General features: G+C 39.6%; 3 protein-coding genes and 1 pseudogene across 7 annotated transcripts in view; 2 read left to right on the forward strand and 2 right to left on the reverse strand.

The window, feature by feature from the left end:
- Window positions 1-9,760, forward strand: part of LOC106750520 (peroxidasin homolog) — a 17,842-nt gene extending 8,082 nt beyond the window's left edge. Inside the window, exons 2-5 of the mRNA XM_014630923.1 lie at window positions 1,872-2,389; window positions 3,811-4,579; window positions 6,167-6,524; window positions 7,100-9,760. Of these exons, the coding sequence (XP_014486409.1) occupies window positions 1,872-2,389; window positions 3,811-4,579; window positions 6,167-6,524; window positions 7,100-9,139 (3,685 nt within the window). The 3' untranslated portion in view covers window positions 9,140-9,760. The remainder of the gene's footprint in view (window positions 1-1,871; window positions 2,390-3,810; window positions 4,580-6,166; window positions 6,525-7,099) is intronic.
- On the reverse strand, window positions 9,315-14,164 carry LOC106750518 (annotated as a pseudogene).
- A 2,783-nt stretch (window positions 14,165-16,947) lies between these two features.
- Window positions 16,948-21,193, forward strand: LOC106750523. 3 transcript variants are annotated; one of them, XM_014630928.1, is made up of 8 exons: window positions 16,949-17,271; window positions 17,513-17,760; window positions 17,835-17,991; window positions 18,118-18,572; window positions 18,746-19,020; window positions 19,386-19,760; window positions 19,879-20,102; window positions 20,233-21,193. In XM_014630928.1, the coding sequence occupies exons 3-7, from the start codon at window positions 17,924-17,926 to the stop codon at window positions 19,879-19,881; spliced, it is 1,176 nt and encodes a 391-aa protein (XP_014486414.1). In that variant the 5' UTR covers window positions 16,949-17,271; window positions 17,513-17,760; window positions 17,835-17,923; the 3' UTR covers window positions 19,882-20,102; window positions 20,233-21,193. The 3 variants fall into 3 exon arrangements, with proteins under 3 accessions (XP_014486415.1, XP_014486414.1, XP_014486413.1); XM_014630927.1 differs by having other exon boundaries at window positions 17,513-17,991; XM_014630929.1 differs by lacking the exons at window positions 19,879-20,102; window positions 20,233-21,193 and having other exon boundaries at window positions 16,948-17,271; window positions 17,513-17,991; window positions 19,552-19,655.
- A 27-nt stretch (window positions 21,194-21,220) lies between these two features.
- Window positions 21,221-23,954, reverse strand: part of LOC106750524 (acyl-coenzyme A thioesterase 13-like) — a 4,930-nt gene continuing 2,196 nt past the window's right edge. For all 3 annotated transcript variants that reach the window (XM_014630932.1, XM_014630933.1, XM_014630931.1), the window contains 2 exons: window positions 22,433-22,617; window positions 21,221-21,432 (listed from right to left, as the gene is read on the reverse strand). In XM_014630932.1, coding sequence (XP_014486418.1) covers window positions 21,279-21,432; window positions 22,433-22,617 — 339 coding nt within the window. In that variant the 3' untranslated portion in view covers window positions 21,221-21,278. The remainder of the gene's footprint in view (window positions 21,433-22,432; window positions 22,618-23,954) is intronic.

The following is a 23,954-nucleotide window of genomic DNA, read 5'->3' on the forward strand; positions in this document are numbered from 1 at the left end:
TGAACACCGACATCCCATTAATTAGCATTTGCCTATGATCACTCGTCTTACTCGACGGGCCGTTAATCCCACACACGTTGTGCGATAACGGTGCTTCGAAGAAGCACGTTCGCTTGGATTTATTGAATCGTATTTTTTCTCTTTTTCATTTTTACGTTAACAACGTTCAGTGAAGTAAGTAAGCTGTGCTCGATCAGCTTTCGATCCCGTCGAGGTGACGTACGCGATCTTCTCGCACGGCACAAACGGGTCAAGCGCGCCTGACAGTGTTAGGAGGGACCGAAGGTTGTTCCACCTTCGGGTAAATTATCTGACAGATAAATATCTGAAGAACAACCCGTTCCCGTACGGAAATAAACTACAAGAATATGAAAAAAATTACCGGCATATTGTTGTTCTTCAATAGTGTTCTTTAATAGTAACTACCAGTAACTTTTTTTCGTATTTCTGTAGTTTATTTCCGCATGGGAACGTTCTTTAAATACTTATAGATAAATTTACCCGAGGGTGGAACAACTGACTCCTAGATAGCCAAATCTGCAGAGACAGATTTTGCGCGGTATCTGCTGTAAATTTTATCGACTTATTGGTAGAGATACAACAGGATCTGCTGACAGAATACGACGACAGATTGACAGCAGAAAGCCAGCAGAGCTTGTCGTTCCGTTACCATTTAAATGTGTTTGAGGAAGAATTTATCAGCTCCGGCGCAAAGCACGGGGATTTTTTAGTACTCTTAGATATTAATATTTTCAATATTAACATGTATTTTTGGGAGGATATAATGTTTGAAAGTGTATTGCAATATTTCCGGATTATCCTCCGGTCTACGTACGCAAAGAATCTTGAAATATCAAGCCTATCCGTTTCATTCCCAGTTACTTGTAATTATCCAATTAACCCAACCTAGGAAATTAATTTTTTTTTTCTTTAATCCTGATCGTGCACACATTCTTTTAGCACCTTAATCTGACACACTGCGGTCATTTACGTCCTCGTTTATTTCAAGTTTGTAAAAATGCTAATAAAAATCTGCAAAATATCGTGAATATACTTTGAAGCCTGTAGAATAAGATTATATAAAGGAATGATCACGAACGTTCGCCTAAATATTTTATTTTATTGAAGATGTAAAGAGAAACACGACGAAAACATGAGTCGGCTGGGGTCCATAATGACCTCAGTGTGTACGATTAAGATTAATTATACTAAGCATTGCAAAACATGCTGCCTCAACTAAGAATCAAACCTAGACTCCCGCTAACTAGGCGGGACACCAATTCAGCCACCGTCGCAACTTCATCGCAACATTCAGTGCTTATAAACTAGTAAGACGTAACGTAAAATATATTTAAATGGAATACACTGCAAATCCTGCTCAGTTTCTGCTGTCGACTTACTGTCAACCCATTGAACATTAACTAACAGTAACATAAGACCAATGTTATAATCGTTGACGTAACACATAATTACACAACACAGGCGTTATATCGCATTTACATTGTTGAGTAGGAAATTCACACATTGACATTATATTACCGTTAGTTAGTGTTTACCGGGAAGTTATGATCAGCAGGCTCTATCAAGACGGAACACGAACTTAGTGCAGATAAAATGGTTAAGAATCTCTTATGTGTTCTGGTCGAATCTGCTGCCAATCTGCCGGCATACCGCTAACATTTCTCTAAGGTTGCGTTCGAAGAGCAGAGCGTAGCATTCAATTAACCAATCATGATAACGAAATCTTTGCTCTTTGTGCCCCCTGACTGGTCAATTAAATGCTATCCGTCGAGAATAGGTTTTTCAAACGCAGCCTTATTGGGGACTTCTCAGAAACTCTGCACTCACGATACGGCGGATATTGCTTTCAGGGATCTCCGATTCAACCACATCACGGAAGTGCGCCCGGGAACGTTCTACGGGCTCGGCCAGCTAGACACCCTGTTGCTGAATGACAACCGTATCCGACAGCTACCGGCGGCCGCCTTCGACGGCGCCCCGAATCTGCGTGTGCTCTACTTGTACAAAAATCGCATCGTCCGCATAGCGCCGGGCGCTTTCGCCGGGTTGCCGCGGCTCGAGCAGCTCTATCTGCATCACAATCATCTGCGGGAGATTCAACCAGGCACGTTCAACGATTTGCCGGCGTTGGAGCGGCTCTTCCTTCACAATAACCGGCTGCACCAGCTGCCGGCCGACGCGTTCCTCAACGTCGGCCCGATGACACGGCTGCGTCTCGACAGCAACGCGCTCGTCTGCGACTGCAACATGGCCTGGCTGGTCGAACGGATGCGGGACAAGCACTCGGAGATGGCGGCGATCTGCCAAGCCCCTCAAGATATGAAGGGCCGTTCACTGACGACGATGTCGATCGAGGACTTTCATTGCAGTTGAGTGAGATAAACCAGACCGCTACTGGTAGAAATTATGCAGCTTTCCAATGCATATTTTCATTAATTGTAATAATGACGTCTTATTGACGGAAAGGGGCGTTTATTATAATAGTCCTTTCTGGAAATTGAGGTTCCTGTGTCCTCGCCGCGGCCGTAAAATTAACGTGGTAAAAAAAAAAAGGGAGAAAAAAAAGCACATGGAGAAAATCTGGTTGCATTGATCAGAAAGGGAACAATAAGATGCGTCCTGGTTGGAGGAAACAGAATTTCTGGTTCTTATGATCCAAATATGATTCTTGTAACTAGAAATTCTGTTTCCTTCAATCAAAATGCATTTCGTTGTCCCTTCTCTGATTAATACAGCCGAACTTTTTCTCCGTGCAGAATTCTTGCAGTATACGTCCGAATAAACAGATATACACACAAAATGATCAATTACACATATATGATCAATTCAGCACATTTGTAAAATATTCGGAAAACTTTTCTCTTTTACACTAACGATCGATAAATAACTATAAAATTATCACGACATGCAATCTTTCACGGCATAGCGTTTCCTCACTTCTGACGTCATTAAGCAAGGACAGTCATAGCGATCATTCCAGAGCCGTAAGAATAACCACGATGCTAAAAAGTATTTACCGCGTGATTCACTGGCAAGAAGCGAGAAACTGCGAGAGTCCGAGCTTAGAACGGAGTTAGAATTTACGAGTAACCTCTATCTCCGCGCGTGATCCTTATACGTTCGCAGTTTAAGCGGTGTGTGATGAATTCTTTCGGTGAGTCGGATCCTCGGAACGCCTCGTGTCATATTGATCACATCGCTGGCGCAAGGACGGCTTAACGCCGATCACGTCGTCACGGTCGTTGACATCACGGTCGCCGCTTCATCTCGCGTGACGACGCCTGTCGCTAGGATGATCCGCATATCCATCGCGTGATCCTTTACCGGAAGGTTAAATCGAGACTCCCATTCAATTGACTGCCGCCGACTAATCCCAGAGCGAGATCTCTTTCTCTCGTCAAGTCGGCGGAGTGACAGCTCGATGCCGAAAGTATGCTATCATCCACTTTGCGAGGATTTGCCGGGGTCTTTCGCATGAAGAAAAGAACGATCGTGGCAAATAACCCTTACTATGTGCGAACTGGAAGACCGATCTTCAATCTCTCGAGCGCTTTCTCGTCGTCTTCTTTGTGATCACCTATGAAGAAGAACGGCGTAGACACGTCTATCGTGCGCAAAGGATGTTGCTTAAAAACCTTACTTATTGTAATTTTGTCGTTGTAATTAAAAGAAAAAGATAACTGTAGCGATAAATTTACCGGCCGTCGTGTGACAAAATATTTTACGATCAATTTCGTAAGTAAGCGAGAAGGCGGAAAACTGACCTTGATATTCCTCTCGGTCCGGCAGCGAAGCCGCGCATCATGCAGGGGCCGACGGACGCGAGAGTGCGAGTTGGCGACACGATTGCGTTCACCTGCCGGGTGACGGGCGAGCCGAGGCCGAAGATCAAGTGGATGCGGGACTCGAACGAGGTGGGCGAGGACGGCGAGCGATACGTGATCCGCGGAGACGGCACTCTGGTGATCACCGACGTGACCGAGCAGGACGTAGGCGAGTACGAGTGCGTGGCCAGCAGCGGCATGGGCTCGACCAAGTCGAGGAAGGCTCGGGCGGTCATCATGGTATCGTCGTCCCTGAGATTCACCGAGCTGCCGGAATCGCGCACCGTGACCGCCGGCACCGACGTCACCTTCACCTGCAGAGTCGACGGCAACCCGTTGCCGAGCGTCCGCTGGTGGCGAAACGGCCAGCCGATCGCCCTCGGCGAGCGGTTCTCGCTCGAGCAGGCCGGCAGCGTGCTGCGCATCTACGCGGCCAAAGAAACGGACACGGCGAGATACGTGTGCCGCGCGCAAAACTCCAACGGCTTCGCGGAGACCAGTGCGGACCTGCAGGTCCTCGCCGAGGACTCGAGCGCGCCCCGGCTGACGTACGAGCCGCGGGACATAGACGCGGAACCGGGCGCCGTGGTGGAGGTGCCCTGCCGGGCCGAGGGCAAGCCGAAACCGGTGATGCAGTGGAAGAAGGACGGTAGCGCGCTCGAGGCCGGCAGAATCAAGATCTCGCGCGGCGGGAGCCTCTATATTTACAACGTGAGCTCGACGGACACCGGCAGGTGAGGAGGTGACGATAATCGCGAGTCTTCCTCGGTCGGGCGACGAGCGAAAAGCGACGCGTTCTTTTTCCCCCTCCCCGCTTTTTCGTAAAATTCTCATCTCGCGATAACGAGAAATGTTTCCCGAGTTTTTTTGTTATATTTATGCTTCTTACGGATCGTGCGGAATTTTCAATAAACTTATTGTCGGAGAAATAGATTAATCACTGGAAGGACATACACGCCATAGGCGCAGCTATACGATTTTACAAGTCAGGAAGGGGAAAAATTTATTTCCACGCAAAATTTATTAGCATACTTATATTAAAGCCAGTCTTCGTGAATATTCGGTAAACTTTCTCAATATTATTCTTCTACCTCCCTCCATTTCACGAGCACCATTTTTCCGCGTCGGCATAATGAAAGTTGCAACACTTTTCTTTCAACGAGTTTCGCAATCCACTTCGCATCCGATAGGAGAATGTATTTCTTGAAAATTGAAGGCCGAGGAACATCTGGTGGTGAAATTGAGAAATTTTTATTACATTCATTTTCATAAAGCATCACTAATACTTTGTCATTAGTTTTTATGTGTTGTAGTTTTTTTGTAGAATATAGATTATAATGTATCGGTTACATTTCTTTATTTTTATAATTTAATTTTTCTTCTTGCCAAAATTTTGGGGTGGCCAGGTGGTCTACTATCTCCCTTGGCTACGCGTATATATACACCTGTCGACAATGATTCGTTTCTACTTAAATCTATGAATGAAGCAAGTCTAAAAGATGCTTACCCTGTTCTAACCTAATATAATCAGAAAAATGTTCATGTAAAAAAGCAAATTAGATTATTGAAAATTGGTGTCTGATTAATCGAGATAACACGAGCCAAGATCAAAATTACATGCTTCATGAAATTCTGATTTATAATTCGCAATTCTAATCTCCAATACTAGGCTGATAACAGCTTTGTGTAATAATTTCTTTAGATAGAACAGGATAAACATGTTTTGGACTTGTTTTAATAGATCTAAGGAGGAACGAATCTATCATCTACCAGTGTGTTTATCGTTGGAAGCGTAAATTGCAGTGCGCATAATTCAAAAGCCTGAAATCTCCGATAGAAATATTACGCTGGAAATTTTACTGAAATCCTCTCTCAATTGACCCCATTTCATTCCGTCAATGTACGCAGTTTTCCGTTAAATTCGGTAAATTTTAGCAGTATACTTTAATTTTCCTTATATTCGAGTATTGATATATACTATGAACTTGGTGAAAGTTATTGAAAAATTACTGAAATATGTAATAATAAATGTTTCCAAATAAATCATAGTTTTCATCATAAAATTCAATGTGACGTTGCGAAATATGATGCAAATTAAAGTATAATTTGAAAAAAAAATTGTTGAAATATTAGATATCGTGAAATTCACTGGATTAAACTGAAAACTGCGTATATTAATGAAATGGGGTCAATTGAGAGAGTATTTCGGCGAAATATTCCCGTCAGAGATGCAACGTCACTTTACGGTATGAATATAAGTTGATTTCGACGGGAGTTCCCTCTTATCGTAATTCTGGTTCACCTTGTTCTTCTTTTCACAGGTACGAGTGTTCGGCCGTGAACAGTCACGGCCGCGCAACGGGCCATGCTCTGGTGCGCGTACGGCAACCCGGCGCGACGGACGCGCTCGTCATACGCGCATTCCAGGACGCCACCGAGGAGATCGACCGTGCCATCAACAAAACGCTGTCGGCCCTCTTCAGCAAAGACCGTTCGGGTAACGCACGGGTCGACCCGTTTCGCGCGGGACGATTTCCGAACGCGATCAGCCGCGCTGCCGCCAGGCCCGCGGAGATCTTCGAAAGGACCCTCGTCAATATCCGACGTTTGGTGAACGCCGGCGCTGTGGCGAACGTGACCGGCGAATTTAACTATGAAGAGATATTGTCGTCCGAGCAGGTGAGGCCACGATGACAAACTGACCGACCTCGCCCAGTCGGATATTCTTTGAATACGCGTGGAATATTGTAGGCGGAAATTCGTATATTCATAATAGAAAAGTACTCACACGATATATATTTATAAAGACGTCTTAAAAACGTTTTTCAGACGTCTTGTTGTCTTATGACATCTTAATGCTCTCTGGGAAAGTTCTTAGAATATTTGCAAGTTCATTTACTGCGCATGTGTAATGCATTGATTTAAATGAAAAGTAAATCTTGTATGTATATATATATATATGAGTTTCACAATGTTTTCAGTATCCAATAGAAGAATTCATTTTTTAGTGATTCTTAAGAAATAAATACGTTCGTAGAATAAGTTTGATCTTTATACAAGATTATATACATTCTTGCTTATAAATAAGAATATAATTCTTGAATTTATATCACTTTTTATCTATTCATATAACATTGTTTTTAGCACATTCTGTGAATGTACAAATATTCATAAGGAATTATCGATTCATCGAACATTCCTGTGCTACCTGGTTCGGCGCCTCTCTTCGGCAAACTAAAACCGTCGCGTTTCAGGTGAAGGATATCGAGAGGATGTCCGGATGCAGCGCCCACCGACGCCTGCAGAACTGCAGCAACATGTGCTTTCACAACAAATACCGGACGATAGACGGTAGCTGCAACAACCTGCGCCACCCCACTTGGGGCTCGTCGCACACGGGATTCCGGAGGGTGTTGCAGCCCGTTTACGAGAACGGCTTCTCGACGCCAATCGGTTGGGAGAAGAGCCGGCGATACTTCGGTTACCCGAAGCCGGCGGCGCGCCTCGTATCGACCACGCTGATCTCCACCCACGAGATCACGTCGGACAACCGGATCACCCACATGGTGATGCAGTGGGGCCAGTTCCTGGACCACGATCTGGACCACGCGTTGCCGTCGGTGTCGAGCGAATCTTGGGACGGGATCGACTGCAAGAAGTCCTGCGACAACGCCGCGCCGTGCTTCCCGATGGAGGTGCCGGCGGGTGATCCTCGCATCAGCAACAGGCGATGCATCGACTTCGTGAGAACGAGCGCCGTGTGCGGCTCCGGCGCGACGAGTATCCTCTGGGGCGGGCTGACACCCCGCGAGCAGCTGAACCAACTGACCAGCTACCTAGACGCGTCGCAGGTCTACGGCTACGACGACGAACTGGCGCGCGACTTGCGCGACTTGAGCACCGATCGCGGGCTGCTTCGGGAAGGCGCCACGATCCCCGGGCACAAGCCCCTGCTGCCCTACATGTCCGGCCAGTTCGTGGACTGTCGCAGGAACCCGCTGGAGAGCTCGATCAACTGCTTCGTGGCCGGCGACATCCGCGCGAACGAGCAGGTCGGCCTGTTGGCCATGCACACTATATGGCTGCGCGAGCACAATCGGATCGCTCGCGCGCTGCGCGACATGAATCCCCACTGGAACGGCGAGAAGCTCTATCAGGAGGCGAGACGAGTGGTGGGCGCCGAGATGCAGCACATCACTTACCGACACTGGCTGCCGCGGATATTCGAGGTGGACGAATCGCTGCCGCCTTACCGTGGCTACAATCCCAACCTCGACGCCAGCATATCCAACATCTTCGCCACCGCCGCCTTGCGCTTTGGCCATTCGCTTATCCAGCCGCGTCTCGAACGGCTGAACGCTTCCTTCCAGCCGATCCCTCAGGGCGGCCTGAATTTGCGAGACGCCTTCTTCGCCCCGTGGCGCCTCGTCGAGGAAGGAGGTGTCGACCCGTTGATCAGGGGCATGTTCGCTACCGCCGCTAAGCTCAAGCTGCCCGAGCAGAATCTCAACGTGGAGCTCACCGAGCAACTGTTCCGCACCGCCCACGCGGTCGCCCTCGACCTGGCAGCTATGAACATCCAACGGGCGAGGGAGCACGGTATACCCGGCTACCTGGAGTGGCGGCGTTACTGCAACATGTCGCACGTGGAGACCTTCGAAGACCTCTCCGGTGAGATCGGCAACGGCAAGGTGCGGCAGAAGCTGCGCGAACTCTACGGCCATCCGGGCAACGTAGACGTCTGGGTCGGCGGAATTCTGGAAGATCAGCTTCCGGGTGCAAAAGTGGGACCGCTGTTCCGATGCCTGCTACTGGAGCAGTTCCAGCGCACCCGGGACGGCGACCGGTTCTGGTACGAGAACCCCAGCGTGTTCCGTGCGGAGCAGCTCGCGCAAATCCAGCAGGCCTCGCTCGCTCGGATCCTCTGCGACAACGGCGACGACATCGCTCGCGTGCAACCTGACGTGTTCCTGCTGCCGACCGATGGCAATGCCTACGTCGGCTGCGACGAGATTCCACGTGTGGACTTGAGCATGTGGGCGGACTGCTGCGACAACTGCCAGGACAGCGGCACCGCCGTCCTCCGAGTGCGCAGAGCGGCCGAGAAGTATCTCGCTCCCGCAAACGACGCGAGGAAGACGATGGAACGCGACGAGAAGATGGAGTACTTGCGCGGGATGTTCGAGGAAAATAATCGGGAAACTAAGAGGCTGAGGGGGCAAGTCGAGGATTTGACGCGCACGGTGAACGAATTGAGGTCGTTATTGCTGGAAGACGTTAGAACGCAACAGTAGAGGAGCGAATCGTGCGTGTCACGTTTGAATTGTCGCGTAGGTAGTCCCTCGCACGCTTCTCCTCGTCCTCCCTGCAATGTCTTACGTTTCTTTTCGTGCATTTATTATTAACTGTAAATAGACATTCCCGCGGGAATAATGTGAAGTGGCTGAACGTTTCATTTTCTTTAGTAGCAGCACGGTTATTATTGCCGGGTTGCGATACCGCGACTCGACACGCGGAATCATGCGGCGAAGCTTACGTTAAGTTTTAATTATTAATTTTTTCACGGCGACTCCGTAATGTGAAAATACACATGGAAATACATGAATATTCTATACCATTCTTTTTATTACTATATATAATTGGCATATTTAATTTACGTCAGTATGTGAAACAATGTTGTTAACTCATCCTTGAAAATATATGGTTCGCTGACCGCGCGCAACGACGTCTTTATCCTCATTCTTCGTGAGTTCCACCATGATGAAAGCTAATTTCTTATTGACATGTATAGTCGAAGCGTCGACAGTCACCACTTCACCGGGAAATGCAGCCTTCAAAAACCTGTGCCATTAATCGTTTTACATTATAAGCATTTATACACATATTTTTTATTAATAAAGATGATTAAGTTACGATATTGTGTCATGTCCAATTTCTAGTCTCTGACCAATATATCATAATCACACGATGTATATGTACTTATTCGTAGGAAACAGAAATATTCCATTTGTCAAGGAAGGTTATGTGAAAAAAATAATATCAATGTATGAAGCAGCATAGATATTCTAACTGTACATAACTGATCCCAGTATAACGGAATAAAAGAAGCTAATAAAGAAAATCAAGTGAGATCCTTACGTCATATGCAAGTTTACTGCAGTTCCAATAGAACCAGTACCTACAGTTGTCGCTATACATGCAGATATACAGTTTACGACTGTACCAGTAAAACCACCATGTAAACTACCATGTAAACTATAATATTTATATTTTCTTGAGTTACCGTAAACTGTGCCTTGCATTTTCTATCGCCGATTGAGAGTTATTGCACCTGTTTAAAAAGTTATTATTTATATGTGAATGTACAACACAATATATTTACAATCAAATATAGTATATATTATTTTTGTGAAATATATACTATATGTTATTGTTGTAAAAAATTAGAAGCCTTTTTAAAGAAATATATAATGCAACTGTAGGATATCCTGCTGAATCCCTCTTTTCAACATAAGTTCTTTGCCATTTTAAACGTAATTTTTCACCAACAAAATTATCGGGGAATTAGAAATGAAAAAAAATTCAAAATAGAAGTGCGTGAAATAATATTTTTATCATTATAAACTTTAAGTAAAATATGCCAGGCTAAATTTAACTGAGATAAAAATGTTAATTGCATATGTAAAACACCGATAATTGTGCAATAACAAAGAAACGAAGTCATTCTCGCTGTTACAACAGAACAAAAGGCATTAAAAAAACAGAATTATACTGCCATTGCCTCACATTCCAAGGTTGTCTTCAGCATAACGCAAACACTGGCTGCGTTCAGCAGGACTCAACAGTTTTGCAACCATTTTATAATTGCCGGATAGTCTTAAAGACATTCAGCGCCTCAACATGTTTATTCACAAGTCAGCACGTTTTCCAACAAACTAAAAATACGCTGAATGTAAGCAAAATATGTTGAATAAAATGACTACCTTCAATGCATCATCATTATATGTCCGAATTATATAGTCAATTTAGCACAATCTTTTTTTGTCTTTGTGCCGAAAGAACTGTAACACTGAAAAGTGAGATTTTGCAGCATTATTTACGCATGAGTTGTATATCTAATAAGTTCTTTCTGAACGCTATAATTTTTGCAACACTGCGATCTATTGGAGTTTTTGATTTGCTGACTCGAATCGACTGAGACAACGTGCAATAAACTTTGCAATACCGCAATTTATATCCAGTAAGTAAGAAACATCAGATCAATCTTTTGAAACATTGATTTTACGTGGATTTTATCAACATTCTGACATAATATTTTATTTATAAATATTCTTAAACTATTATTTAATAATATAATATTTCTAAACATTAAAATCATTGCATAAATATTATTTTTAATATTTTGGTCAAATATTGTTAACAATGACGTTGTATACAACATTAAGAACTACATATTTGAAAACGTTACATGTTATAAATTATCATTTTGTATTAACGTTGTGTTAATGATTTCTTACTTACTGAGTAGTTCACATTATGTACACTATAGATTGCAATATTGTAGCGAATATTGGAATGCTGCCCCAATCGCGACAGCAAATTGAAAACGCCAACTGGAGGAAGCACTGAGGCTCGATCTTGAACTTATTCGCAACGTTGATGTATATGTACGTGCATAGATGAAAAGTGAAAAAGCGGCTACGTTTCTTGAACATTAATATGTAATATTGGAAATGTGTACGCTTTTTTTTGCCGATTATCATTTACAACGACGAAAAATTATACCGAGACAGCATAGATCTCCTAGGGACGGCCTGAGGATATCGTGAGGACGTCCCGATGTCCTAAAGATATTCACGTTTACAGAATGTCCATCGAGATATTGTATGCTGTTTGGGTACGTACTTTCTACAAATATCAGTCAGAAACATTATATGACATACATTGATTTAAAAGGTGTTATATACAATCCAATGGGGCTCCAGCCCCCCATGTCGGGCCTAGGCCTACCTCTCTCTCACACATATACATGTGGTGCGCTCGCAAATTATACACATGCATATGGAACTTACAGTTTAAACGCCGGTTCCGAACGGCAAATTTTGGAGAGAGGTTTTCTTGGCATGAATACTCTTGGGGTTTGCTAGACGAAGAGGAGCTACGAGCGTATGAAAAATTGTCTAGCCCTGCCGAGAATCGAACCCGGGACTTCTAAGCATAAAATAGACTGGTGCGCTGTCTAGCCACGCTCGCGCTCTTAAAAGGTGTTGTACTTAATTATAATTTTATAGTAATCAATAGTATTATAATAAAACTCAAGTAAAAATATTTGTTTTTATTATTTAAATTTATGTACATTTATATAATTTCCCTATTAATACGCACGAAATCATTTTTGTTTCTATAAAAAATGTGTTATTGCGATTTGTAATATGTAGGTTAGAAATTTATAGGAAAATGTTATTTGTTATTTTCAACACAGTATTTCTTCCTTATACTTACAAATAAATATTTTCTCAAATTTGAGGTATATCATATTGTATGATTGCTGAAAGTATAAATTTAACGTTCCCAATTTTTGTGTCTCGTTTTTTCGGCAAAGTTAGCGCAGCGAATTTTACTATGATAATACGTATGAATCATATTTTTTTTTCTATAAATGTTCTGTATTGCAGGTGGATAGCTTTCATGCAAAAAAAGTGGTGCAAATATTACAAGTGACATGTGTTACTTATATTAAAAATGTGTTTATCATTATCCTCCTTTCTAAGTAAATAAAGACAGATATATTTATTTAGGTCTTGCTTAAAGTCAAAATAACGTTAGCTTAATCGGGCCTAGGTGGGGCTAAAAAAGATTTGAAATTAATAGATGTATGGATGGCGGTATCTCTGAACCCTTTGAGATACAAACGAAAGCGAAAGAAGTACAAGCAGATATAAATGATGCTCCTTCGAATGCCGCTGGCAGTTTTTCGATATCTCACAAATTAACCAATTTTGCTATAAACGGGGTATGTCAGAAGTGAAAAATGCTGTATTTCCGAACCTTTTGAGGTATAAACGAAAGAAGTACAAATAGATACAAACAATGCTCTTTCGAATGCCGTTAATATTTTTTTGGATCTTCATCTCATCTTCATCCAGATGAATCTGAAATCATGTGAGGCGAACACTGGAAGCGGATGAATGTTTCATTTTCCTTAGAAACAGCTCGGTTATTACCGGATTGCAAAACCGCTTACGAATCTACACGCGAAGTCTTACGTGTCGCAGCGCAACTTACGTAAGTTCTTATTATTCATTTTTTACAGCGACTATGTAGTGTGAAAATACACATTGAAATACATAAATATTCTATACCATACTTTTTATTACCCATACAATTGACATATTTAATTTATATCAATATATGAAACAAATTGTTAATTAATTTTTTTGAAATACATAACTTGCTGACCGCGCGCAATGACGTCTTTACCCTCGTTTTTCGTGAGTTCCACCTTAAGGAAAGCTAATTTTTTACCGGTTTGTATAGTCGAAGCGTCGACAGTCACCAATTCACCGGGAAATGCAGCCTTCAAAAACCTGTGCCATTAATCGTTTTATATTATAAACATTTATACACATATTTTTTATTAACATGCGCGCTACCACCGCCGCATATATGCAGCGTCTCTATTCTTGTATCTAAGCCCACCGCAAATGTGCGGTGCGTGTTCTTTATCAGTTTATGATAACGTATTGATCGTAATAAATTTGGAAATGAACAGTATTGTGGAGCTAAAAAACAATCAAATAGAATGTCCTTGGTCTAGAGATAATTATATTTTTATTTTATAAATATATCCTAAATAGACCCATGTCAATTGGAGACATATTCTAACAAAAAACACCCTGGGCTGTGGTGCGAGATTTTCTTCTCAGACCCTGGTAGCGAACATGAATGTTAATAAAGATAATTAAGTTACGATATTGTGTCATCTCCAACTTCTAGGCTCTGACCAATATATCATAATCACATGCTATATATATACTTATTTATAAGAAACAAAAATATTCCTTATGTCAACAAAAGTTATGTGAAGAAATAACATTAATGTATGAAATAGCATAAATTTTCTAACTGTATATAACTGAATCGAATATAATGGAATAAAAAAAGCTAATAAAGAAAATCAAGTGAGATACTTACGACATATGCAAGTTTATTGAAACTCCGTAAGAATCATAAGTGCCTGTAGTTGTTACTGCATATGCAGACACACAGTCTACGACTGTAGTAGCAAAACCACCATGTAAAGTACCCATAAAATTCATAATCTCCTGAGTTACCGTAAACTGTGCCTTGCATTTTCCATCGCCGATAGAGAGCAATTGCACCTGTTTAAAGTTATTATTTATGTGTAAGTATACAACACAATATCTTTATAATCAAATATAATATATATTATTCTTGTGAAATATATGCTATACGTTATTGTTGTAAAAAGTTAAAAGTTTTTCTAAAGGAATATATAATGCAATCGTAAGATATTCTGCTAAATCTGCCTTCTTAATACAACTTCTTTACCTATTCTAAACATAATTTTTCATAAACAAAATTATCGAGGGTTAGAAATGGGAATAAATGTTAATAATAGCACAAAAAAATATATTTATTCACTATAAATTTTCATTAAATTTATTTTTAACAGTATTAAAATAGATAAAAACAAGAACTAAACACAATAAAATTATATAAGCAAACTAACGATAATCTTGAAAATATTAACCAAACAATCAAAAAGAATATAAATATATAAAAAGAAGAGTACAATCAATATAAATATAAAAATAGCTTACATATATCCCAATGCATGACAAATAACTTACAATAGCAGGAACTTAAATTATATCATCAAACGGTGAAAATATCCAGTGACAAAATGTTCAAAAACATAAGATAATTTTTAGAATTCTTAAAGATAATTTAAAGATATTTCATGCGTCGGTTTTGGACACTTACTGTGAATCTACTTGTGGATTGAAATTCAATTTATTTTAAAGAAAAAGAAACGATTAAACTCGCTGTTCCCAGAGTTAGGTGGTTTAGCCTGCTTGGGGTAGGGGTGGTTTCTTGACCTTCATTTGACCTATGGAGGTCACGTTAACCTTATACTTTGATACATATCTGGATGTAAAATTTCCCGCTCTTTCTGAATCCGACATTAAAAATAGGGGGTTCCATTTAAAAAAGTGACCTTGACCTTGAAATGACTTTGAAAACTGACCTCAAGATCAAGATTATTAGCACAAGTAGATGACCCTCACTGTCCTCGACAACTTTTATCCGAACATTTTTTTCGTAGGTTGCGTAGTTTCGGAGATATCTCCGTTTGTCGATTAAAATGGGTTACCGTGTATATGATTTTTTTCCCGGGACTACCCAGTAAGCAAAAAATCATTAACACAACATTATTACAATGGTATTTTATAAGACTAAACATCTTCAAATATGTAGTTCTTAATGTTGTATAGAACGTTATCGTTAACAATATTTGACCGAAACATTGAAAATAATATTTATATAATATAATTTTAATATTTAGGAATTTTATATTATCAACATTATATTATAACAGTTTAAAGACATTTAGAAAATATTATGTCAAAATGTTTATAAAGTTCGCATAGAATCGATGTTTCAAAAGAATGATTTAATGTTTCTTGCTTACTGTATGTGATATCTGATGAGTGAAAAAATAACTGATGAAAAATTGAAGTACTATATAGGTGACACTCACATTTTTCATGCACTGTCCAAAATTTTTAGTTGTTATTACTTTCTGATACAATTGCCTTCCAATGTTTGTAACACGAGACATAATAGATTTCAATGTTCACAATTAAAGGTACGTTTAACAAGATAACATATTCACTGGAAACATTCGTTCTTCTAACTGTTTGCTATTCTAATGCAATGCTTTTTTACCTTGAGTAATATAAATAAGTATCAGTAAAAGTAAGTCACATTACGTCTACCTAAGATAAAAATGTTAGTTGCGTACTTAAAACATCGATAAATATGCTATTATATTCGACTAATTCACTCATTTTCGTTATTGCAACAGAGGTTTTAAATATTTTACTATGTACTGATAGTATTATGACTGACAGTTTTACAAAAGTCGTTTTCAAAGGTGTAATACAATAAACACTGGCTGTTGTTCAGCAGGACCCAATAATTTTGCAACCGTTTTTTCCGATTGTCTGCCAGATGGTTCTAAACGCACTCAAGGGAAAATATATGTTCTTATTACATAAATTTATATAATTTTCTCATCAATACGCACGAAATTTTTGTTGTCTCAACAAAAGATGTGTTATTGCAATTTGTAATATGTAGGTAATTTATAGAAAAATGTTATTTGTTATTTTTAACACAATATTTCTTCCTTAAACTTGTAAATAAATATTTTCTAAAATCTGAGATATATCATATTGTATGATATCTAAAAATATAAATTTAATATTTTCGATGTTTTCATCTCGTTTTTACGGTAAAGTTACTGTTGTGAAATTTTACTATGATAATACGTACTAATCACTTTGTTTATGCGAATGATAATACGTACTATGATAATACGTACTAATCACTTTGTTTATGTGAATGTTCTGTATTGTTGATAGATAGCTTTCATGCAAAAAGAGAAGATATAAACATTACAATTAAGCTTTGAGTACTATTAATAGAATATATGAATAAGCATTTGGAATAACATTAATATTAAAAGGAAAGTTAACATCTTCGTTTACCTTGAAAGATTCCATATATTTGTGGAATGAAATGAGTGCAATTTTAAACTCTGATAATAGTTGAAACGGTTGAAAAAAAATTGAAAAAATTGGAGCAAGGTGAGTTAAATTTCAATATTAATAAAATAAAATTATATACTTAATAACTCTTATTTAAGGAAAGTGTAAGAAATAGTTTTCCTAAATTTCAGAATGGTATATCTACGCGTGCTTGTGCTCAGCCGGTGACTAGCACTGGAGTGACAATGTTTGTCGCTAGATGGAGGTCTAGCAAATCCCTTTTTTTTTATTCTCTCCCCTTTAGTCTACTGCTTGGTCGCATGCACACGGGTTCATGTTTAACCCACCCCCCTTTTCTGATTCTTATAATTGTATACGCGCAGTGCCAACAAATAAAAGTACGTTTTTGTTCATGTAACTCGAGTGTGGTACATCTTCAACTCGCCGAATCCCAACACTAAAGAACTTTCTATTTGGGAAAATAAGCATAATCTTTTATTGTTTTACTCCATATAATTCCTAGTAATTCTGATAGCATATCAACGTCCCAAAGTAACACAGTTTAACTATATGTTATTTTATGTACGTTTGTTACATGCAAAAATATTTGTGGATGAAGAATAAATGAGGTAAGTTCTTCTCGATTTCCGAAGGATAGTGAAAGGTATGTTAAGGTTGCGTAAAAAGTTATCACATGCACATAATAATATTAATATTTATAGACCTTAAGAGCTTGTAAATAAGCAATTCTAATTATTGTGATATTCAATAAATTCTTTGCATGTGATATATGAAACACTCAAGTCCTTTAATAATGAATAATAAATAGTACTACGTCTCATTAAGTTTCTTGGTGTCGTTTAAATTCAGCGCCCCTACACATACAACGTGGCTGACAGTCACGTAATCGATGACCGTTGACATTAATGAAACCGACAGCTGTCGCAACTGTATGCAGTTAATTATGTGCGGGAAGTCTTGTTGCTCAGAGAGCTACAGTGCGGTAATACGTATTTTCCTCTCTTTCTGAGTGTATTGTGAACGTAATGCGCATCCGTTGGATTGATCGCTCCGCCAATAGAGAAATAGAATATATTTTAGCACACGTGAGATAATAGGTGTGTTTTCGCTGAACTGGTGCAATAAGTTGAACCGAGACAAGTATATGTTTTCTCACTTCAACTTATTACAGTAGTTCAGCGGTGCAGCGAAAACGAACAGACCTCTAATGGCTGTTGAAACGATAACGGTGGCAGGTTATATTTACCGAATGATACAACCATGAGCACCCGGAGATGTTATTTATGTGAGAGAAAGGCTAACGCTACTGAAAATATCAGTTTACATAGGTAAAGAATCAGTTGTACGAACGATTAATATCTACTGACTTGTGACTTATGACTTGTTGCTCTCCGAATTTCTTCGAGTGGAATTTCAATCTTCATAGAAAATAAAATTCGGTCGGTTATTTTCAGATTTCCAAGGGAACAACAGCTTCGCTCAAAATGGTTGAATGCCTGTAACTTGTCCGAAACTGATGATGTCTCGAAGGTGTACATTTGTTCATGCCACTTCAAGGATGAAAACTACAGACAAAAAATAGCACTGGGAAAGTATGTTGGAAACTGGCTACTTCCAGGAGCAGTGCCTTCGGTGATAAATGCCCGAAAAATGGTGCACATCAACGATAAAGTTGTCCAATGTCTGGACATATTCATCGAGGATTCGGAGGATATATCGCCTGAAAGAGAGACGATCAGTGATGATATGAACAACGAGCCTGCTACAATTGTAAATGTAAAAACGAAGTGTCATCAACCATCTACATTGTTGAAGGAAACCACAGAGCCAAAGAATAATGAGAATAAATTATATGTATCACCAGGAGAAAATAAGAACGACGATGAAATTCCTGATGATGATGCTGGAGGTATTTGCAACAGTTGTAATATTAATAAAATTACGATTACCGTAAATTAAAATTTGAAATTTCTAAAATTGTACACAAACATCGATGTTTGTTTTTCTTTGTTGCAGATTAAGGAAATTGAAAAAAAAAATTCACGTCTACATAATGTATAAATATGCTCATTTTAATTTCAGGTCTAGAAGAAGAATGTGTATGCACCCCAAAAAAACGTAGAGTTGCAGAACCACGCTTTGTTTCGGAAATTTGTGTTTCTGACGTCGCAACTCCCAAGAAAGCTAAACGGGTAATTGCACTTGTGAAGCAGAACGATGCCAAACAACGGAAGAAAATTAATGCACTCCATCGCCAAAAGCGGGACTTGCTGAAGCGTATCACTTATCTACGAAGCATGGTGAAGCATTTACAACAACGAGGATTAATGTCTGAAAGTGCTGGAGAATGTGTGAAGGTAAAATATTAGGTAGAGTGAATGAGAGCTGGTCACCTTTAATTACATTAGAATAAGTCACTGGGGATTTATCAATAATGTGCGTTTATTTAAATATCATTAACCCGTTGCGGTCTTATGTCGAGCGTCATTCGACACCGCGTTTCGTTCCAACGCGTCCGATGTTGACAGAGTCTTCATCGTACACTAAAAGAGATAAGATAAAAGCTGCGGTGTAGCATATCCCGAATACGCCATGCCTCTTGAAAGCAAGAGCTTAGTTTTAGTAGTTTCAAACCCACCGTGGCGTACAGTTGGAATTTGTAGTGTAGTTAAAAAGTATTTTCAAAGTCGAAATTGCCATAAGAGAATTTTTTTTTCGAAAGATTATGGCTAGACAGAAAAGACGACGTAGAACGGTGCGTGACAATGAATTTGAAAGTAGTGACAGTGACTGTCACAAAGTCAACAAGAAGAAGATTTCCCACAAACAATTTAAAGAAGAACTTTTGCTTGGACTTGTTGGGGACTTGCGTGTCACAACAAAAACAGGACGACCATCATCCAACGACAAGGAACAGCGATTGGATGGAACCTTACATATAATTACACTGCATCCGCAGCGTAAACACAAAGATTGCACAGTATGTTCAAACCGAAATATTCCTGGTGGCAGAAAAGAGACTACATATATATGCGAAACCTGCGACAGAAAACCGGGATTGCATGTCGGAGAATGTTTTAAACGCTATCATACCATGGTAAATTATAAGCTGTGAACAATAAAAAATAATGTTTACAAAATCTTAAACTTTTATTTTATACATTCACTTATTCATAAGTACGTTGCGTTAGTAAGCTCATAAATGTTTTCCAAAGTAAACGGTACCAAGCGGATGAGCGATTGGCGAAATCTGTGCGGACCGGCTGGGACGAAATTGCGAATACAGCGCGGACCGCAACGGGTTAAAGATGCCAACCTAAATGAAGTAACTGTTAAGGAGTTTCTTTCGTCGCTTCACACAGCCGAATGAGGACAAAGACAAGAAATTATACAACAGTACTTAGCCATGAACAATTACGGCCGCGCTACGGGCCATTAGGTAAGCAAGAAACATTAAATCAATCTGTTGAAATATTGATTTTATGTAGATTTTATCAACATTTTGACATAATATTTTATAAATGTTCTCAAACTGATCATATAATATTCCTATGTATCCCCTGGGGCAGCTTGACCAATTCACCAGCTGCCTGGGCGCGTCGCAGGTCCACGGCTACGACGACGAGCTGACGCGCGACCTGCGCTCCAGGAACACGCTGGAAAGCTCGATCAACTGCTTCGTGGCCGGCGACATCCGTGCGGACAAGCAGGTCGGCCTGTTGGCCATGCACACTTTATCCGTGCAATATGAACGTCCAAGTCGAACGGTATTCTGGAGGATCAGTTTCCGGGGGCGGAGGGGGCTCATTGTTCCGATGCCTGCTACTGGAGCAGTTCCAGCGCCATCCGAGACGGGTCCTGGTACGAAAACTCTAGCGTGTTCCGAGCCGAGCAGTTCGCGCTAATCCAGCAGGCCTCGCTCGCGCGCAACCTGACGTGTTGCCGACGGGCAGTAATGCCTACGTCGGCTGCGACGAGATTCCTCGTGTGGACTTGAGCATGCGACAACTGCCAGGGCAGCGGCACCGCCATCCTCCGAGTGTGCAGAGCGGCCGAGAAGTAGCTGGTTCCCGCGAACGGCGTGAGAAACATGATGGATTCGTTGGCTTCTCGCGACGAGAAAATGGAGCAGGATGTTCGAGGAAAGCGATCGGGAAACTAAGAGGCTGAGAGGGTAACTCGAAGACTTGGTGCGCACGGTGGACGATTACTAGAAGACGTTAAAATACGACGATAGAGGAGCGAATTACGTGCCGTGTTTGAATTGTCCCGCCGGCCGCCCTCGCTCGCTTTCTTGTCCTCCCTGCAATACCTTATGTTCCTTTCGTGCGTTTATAAATAGCAACTCCCGCAAGAATAATGTGAAGCAGCTAAACGTTTCATTTTCCCTAGAAATAGCTCAGTTGTTACCAAGTTGCAACCGCTCACAACTCGACATGCGGAATCATGCGTGTTGCAGCGAAGCTTACGCAAGTTCTTATTATTAATTTCTACGGCGAGTCTGTAGTAAAGATACACGTTAAAATACATAAATATTTTATATCATTTTCTTTACGTGTACATAATTAATATATTTAATTTATGTATAATACATATGAAATAAATTGTTATTTCATTAAATGAAATATTTGGTATGTTGGCCAAGCGCAACGATATCCTTACCCTCGTTTTTCGTGAGTTCCACCGTAAGGAAAGCTAATTTTTTGCCGACACGTTTAGTCGAAGCGTCAATAGTCACTACTTCACCAATAGATGCTGTCTTCATGAACCTGTGCCATTAATCGTTTTGTAAGCATTTATATTTTTTATTAATAAAGATGATTAAGGCTCCAGAGCAGTCGTTGTGACTGTTCTTGTTCAATGACGTTTGGTGCGAGAAAACGCATATCAACATTTTTTGCGTTATATATATATATATATATAAAGAACGCGAGCGTGGCGTGGACAACGCACCGGCTCGCCGTGCTTTAGAGTTCCCGGCAGAACCAGTAAATTTTTATTCGCTCGTAACTCCTCTTCGGTGGCCTTGGCAAACCACCAAGAGTATTATTCACGCCATAAAGAAACTTCTCTCCAATTGCCATTCAGCGTTTAAACTGTAGGTCTCATATGCATGTGTATAATCTACGTGCGCACCACATACATACGTAAGAGAGAGGTAGGCCTCTAAGAGGCTGTAGCGCCAATGGAAGAAAAAGATATATATGAATTATAGTTTTTACGTACTTTCAAATAAAAAGATGTATCCACAAAATGACATTTGTGATCGATTCAGCAAACTTATAAAATCGGACGCACTTTTCTTTCACTGGAACAATCAGCAAGTAATTGCAAAATTAACATTGACGAAATCGTGAGAAAAGAAGTTGGAGAAAAGAAGGTTCCGTATCAAATTAATCAAGTTTACTGAATCGATCATAAATGTCATTTTGTGGATATATCATTTTATTTGAAAGTATAACGCAAAAAATCCTGACATGCGTTTTCACGTTTCTGACGTCATTAAACAAGGACACTCATAGCGGCTACTCGGGAGGGAGCCTTAAATTACGATATTATGTCATGCCTAATTTTCAGTTTCTCATCAATGTACATATATAATAATCGCACGTTGTATATATGTACTTATTCGTAGGAAACAAAAATATTCCATTTGTCAAGAAAGATTATGTGAAAAAATAATATCAATGAAGCAGCATAGATATTTTAACGGTACATAATTGACTCGAATAAAGGAAGCTAATAGAGAAAATCAAGTGAGATCCTTACGTGACGTGTAAGTCTACTGAAACTCCAAGAGCACCAGTACCCACGGATGCTAATGCGTAGCCAGACACACAGTCTATGACTGTACTGGTAAAACCACCATGTAAAGTACCCATCACATTTACATGCTCATCGCTTACTGTAAATTGTGCCTTGCAGTTCCCATCGCCAGCCGAGAGCAGTTGCACCTATTTAAAAAGTTATTATTACTTATAAATGTGTCTCCTGATGGAAATATCTTGCTGAAATACTCTCTCAATTCACCCAATTTCGTCAATATACGCAATTTTCAGTTAAATTCATTAAATTTCACGATATCTAATATTTCAAAAATTTTTTTATTACTTTTCAGAATTATACTTTAATTTCCATCATATTCACATTACATCGAATTTCATAATGAAAATTATAATTTTTTTTTTAATATTTATTATTATATATTTCAGTAGTTTTTCAGACATTTTCATCTCGCTGTTTGTTGAATTTATAGTATTCGAATATAAGGAAAGTTGAAGTATATTTTTTTAATTTACTGAATGTAACTAAAAATTGCATACATTGACAGAATAATAACGAAATAGAGTTAGTTGAGAATTTCGGTAAAATGTTCAGCATAATATTTCTATCAAGGCAACACAATATTTCTACAATCGAATATAGTATATATTATTCTTGTATATGTACTATACATTATTGTTGTAAACGGTTAAAAACTTTTTTTAAAGGAATATATAATGCAATTGTGGAATATTCTATTCTGTCTTACTAACAGAAGTTCTTTAGCTATTTTAAAACATAACTTTTCAGCAATAATGTTATCGAGGACTAGAAATATAAAACAATTTGAAATAGAAGCACGAGAAAATATTTTCTTTCACCGTAAGTTTTCATTAAATTTATTTTCAATGGTACTAAAAGGAATAAAAACAAGAACTACACAATAAAATACATAAGCAAACTAATGATGATCTTGAGAATGTTGACTAAACAACCAAAAAGAATATGTAAAAAGAATACAATCAATATTTGTATAAAAATTACTTGCCCAATTGCATAAAAAAATATTTTACAATAACAAAAACAAATTATATCATCAAACAATAAAAATACCTAGTGAGCAGAAATCTTAAAAGTATATTAAAATTGTCTTATACATCCATTTTGGACATTCTGTTCACTAGGTATCTACATTAGAATTATATAACACTGAACTATCTTACATTAGATGATAGAGATATATATTAGGTTGGTGCATATGAAATGTCGGATTCTTAAGTGATTGTATAAAACTGTATATCTTTCTTCAAAAGCTGTTTATTCAATCAAAGTATGCTCCATTCGCTTCAATACACTTCTCCCAACGAGATTTTAAAGCGTAGATGCCTGTCTTAAAAAAATTTTGGTCTTTAGAATTAATAAACTCTGATATCGAGTTTTTTAGACTGTCTTCATTTTCATGGTGTTTGCCTCTTAAAAACAGCTCTAAATGCTTGAAAAAATGAAAATCGGTCGGCGAGAGATCCGG

This window comes from Dinoponera quadriceps, unplaced genomic scaffold (assembly GCF_001313825.1).
Source record: "Dinoponera quadriceps isolate SergipeBrazil2010 unplaced genomic scaffold, ASM131382v1 scaffold5977, whole genome shotgun sequence".
Lineage (NCBI taxonomy): Eukaryota > Metazoa > Arthropoda > Insecta > Hymenoptera > Formicidae > Dinoponera > Dinoponera quadriceps.

Bases quoted from the DNA above. Each gene is read 5' to 3' on its own strand.
- LOC106750523 (XM_014630927.1), top strand. From the start codon at position 17,924: ATGAGCACCCGGAGATGTTATTTATGTGAGAGAAAGGCTAACGCTACT. The intron at 17,992-18,117 runs GTAAAGAATCAG...GGTTATTTTCAG, and splicing joins GAAAATATCAGTTTACATAG to ATTTCCAAGGGAACAACAGC. The intron at 19,021-19,385 runs GTAAAATATTAG...TTTTTTCGAAAG, and splicing joins GTGCTGGAGAATGTGTGAAG to ATTATGGCTAGACAGAAAAG.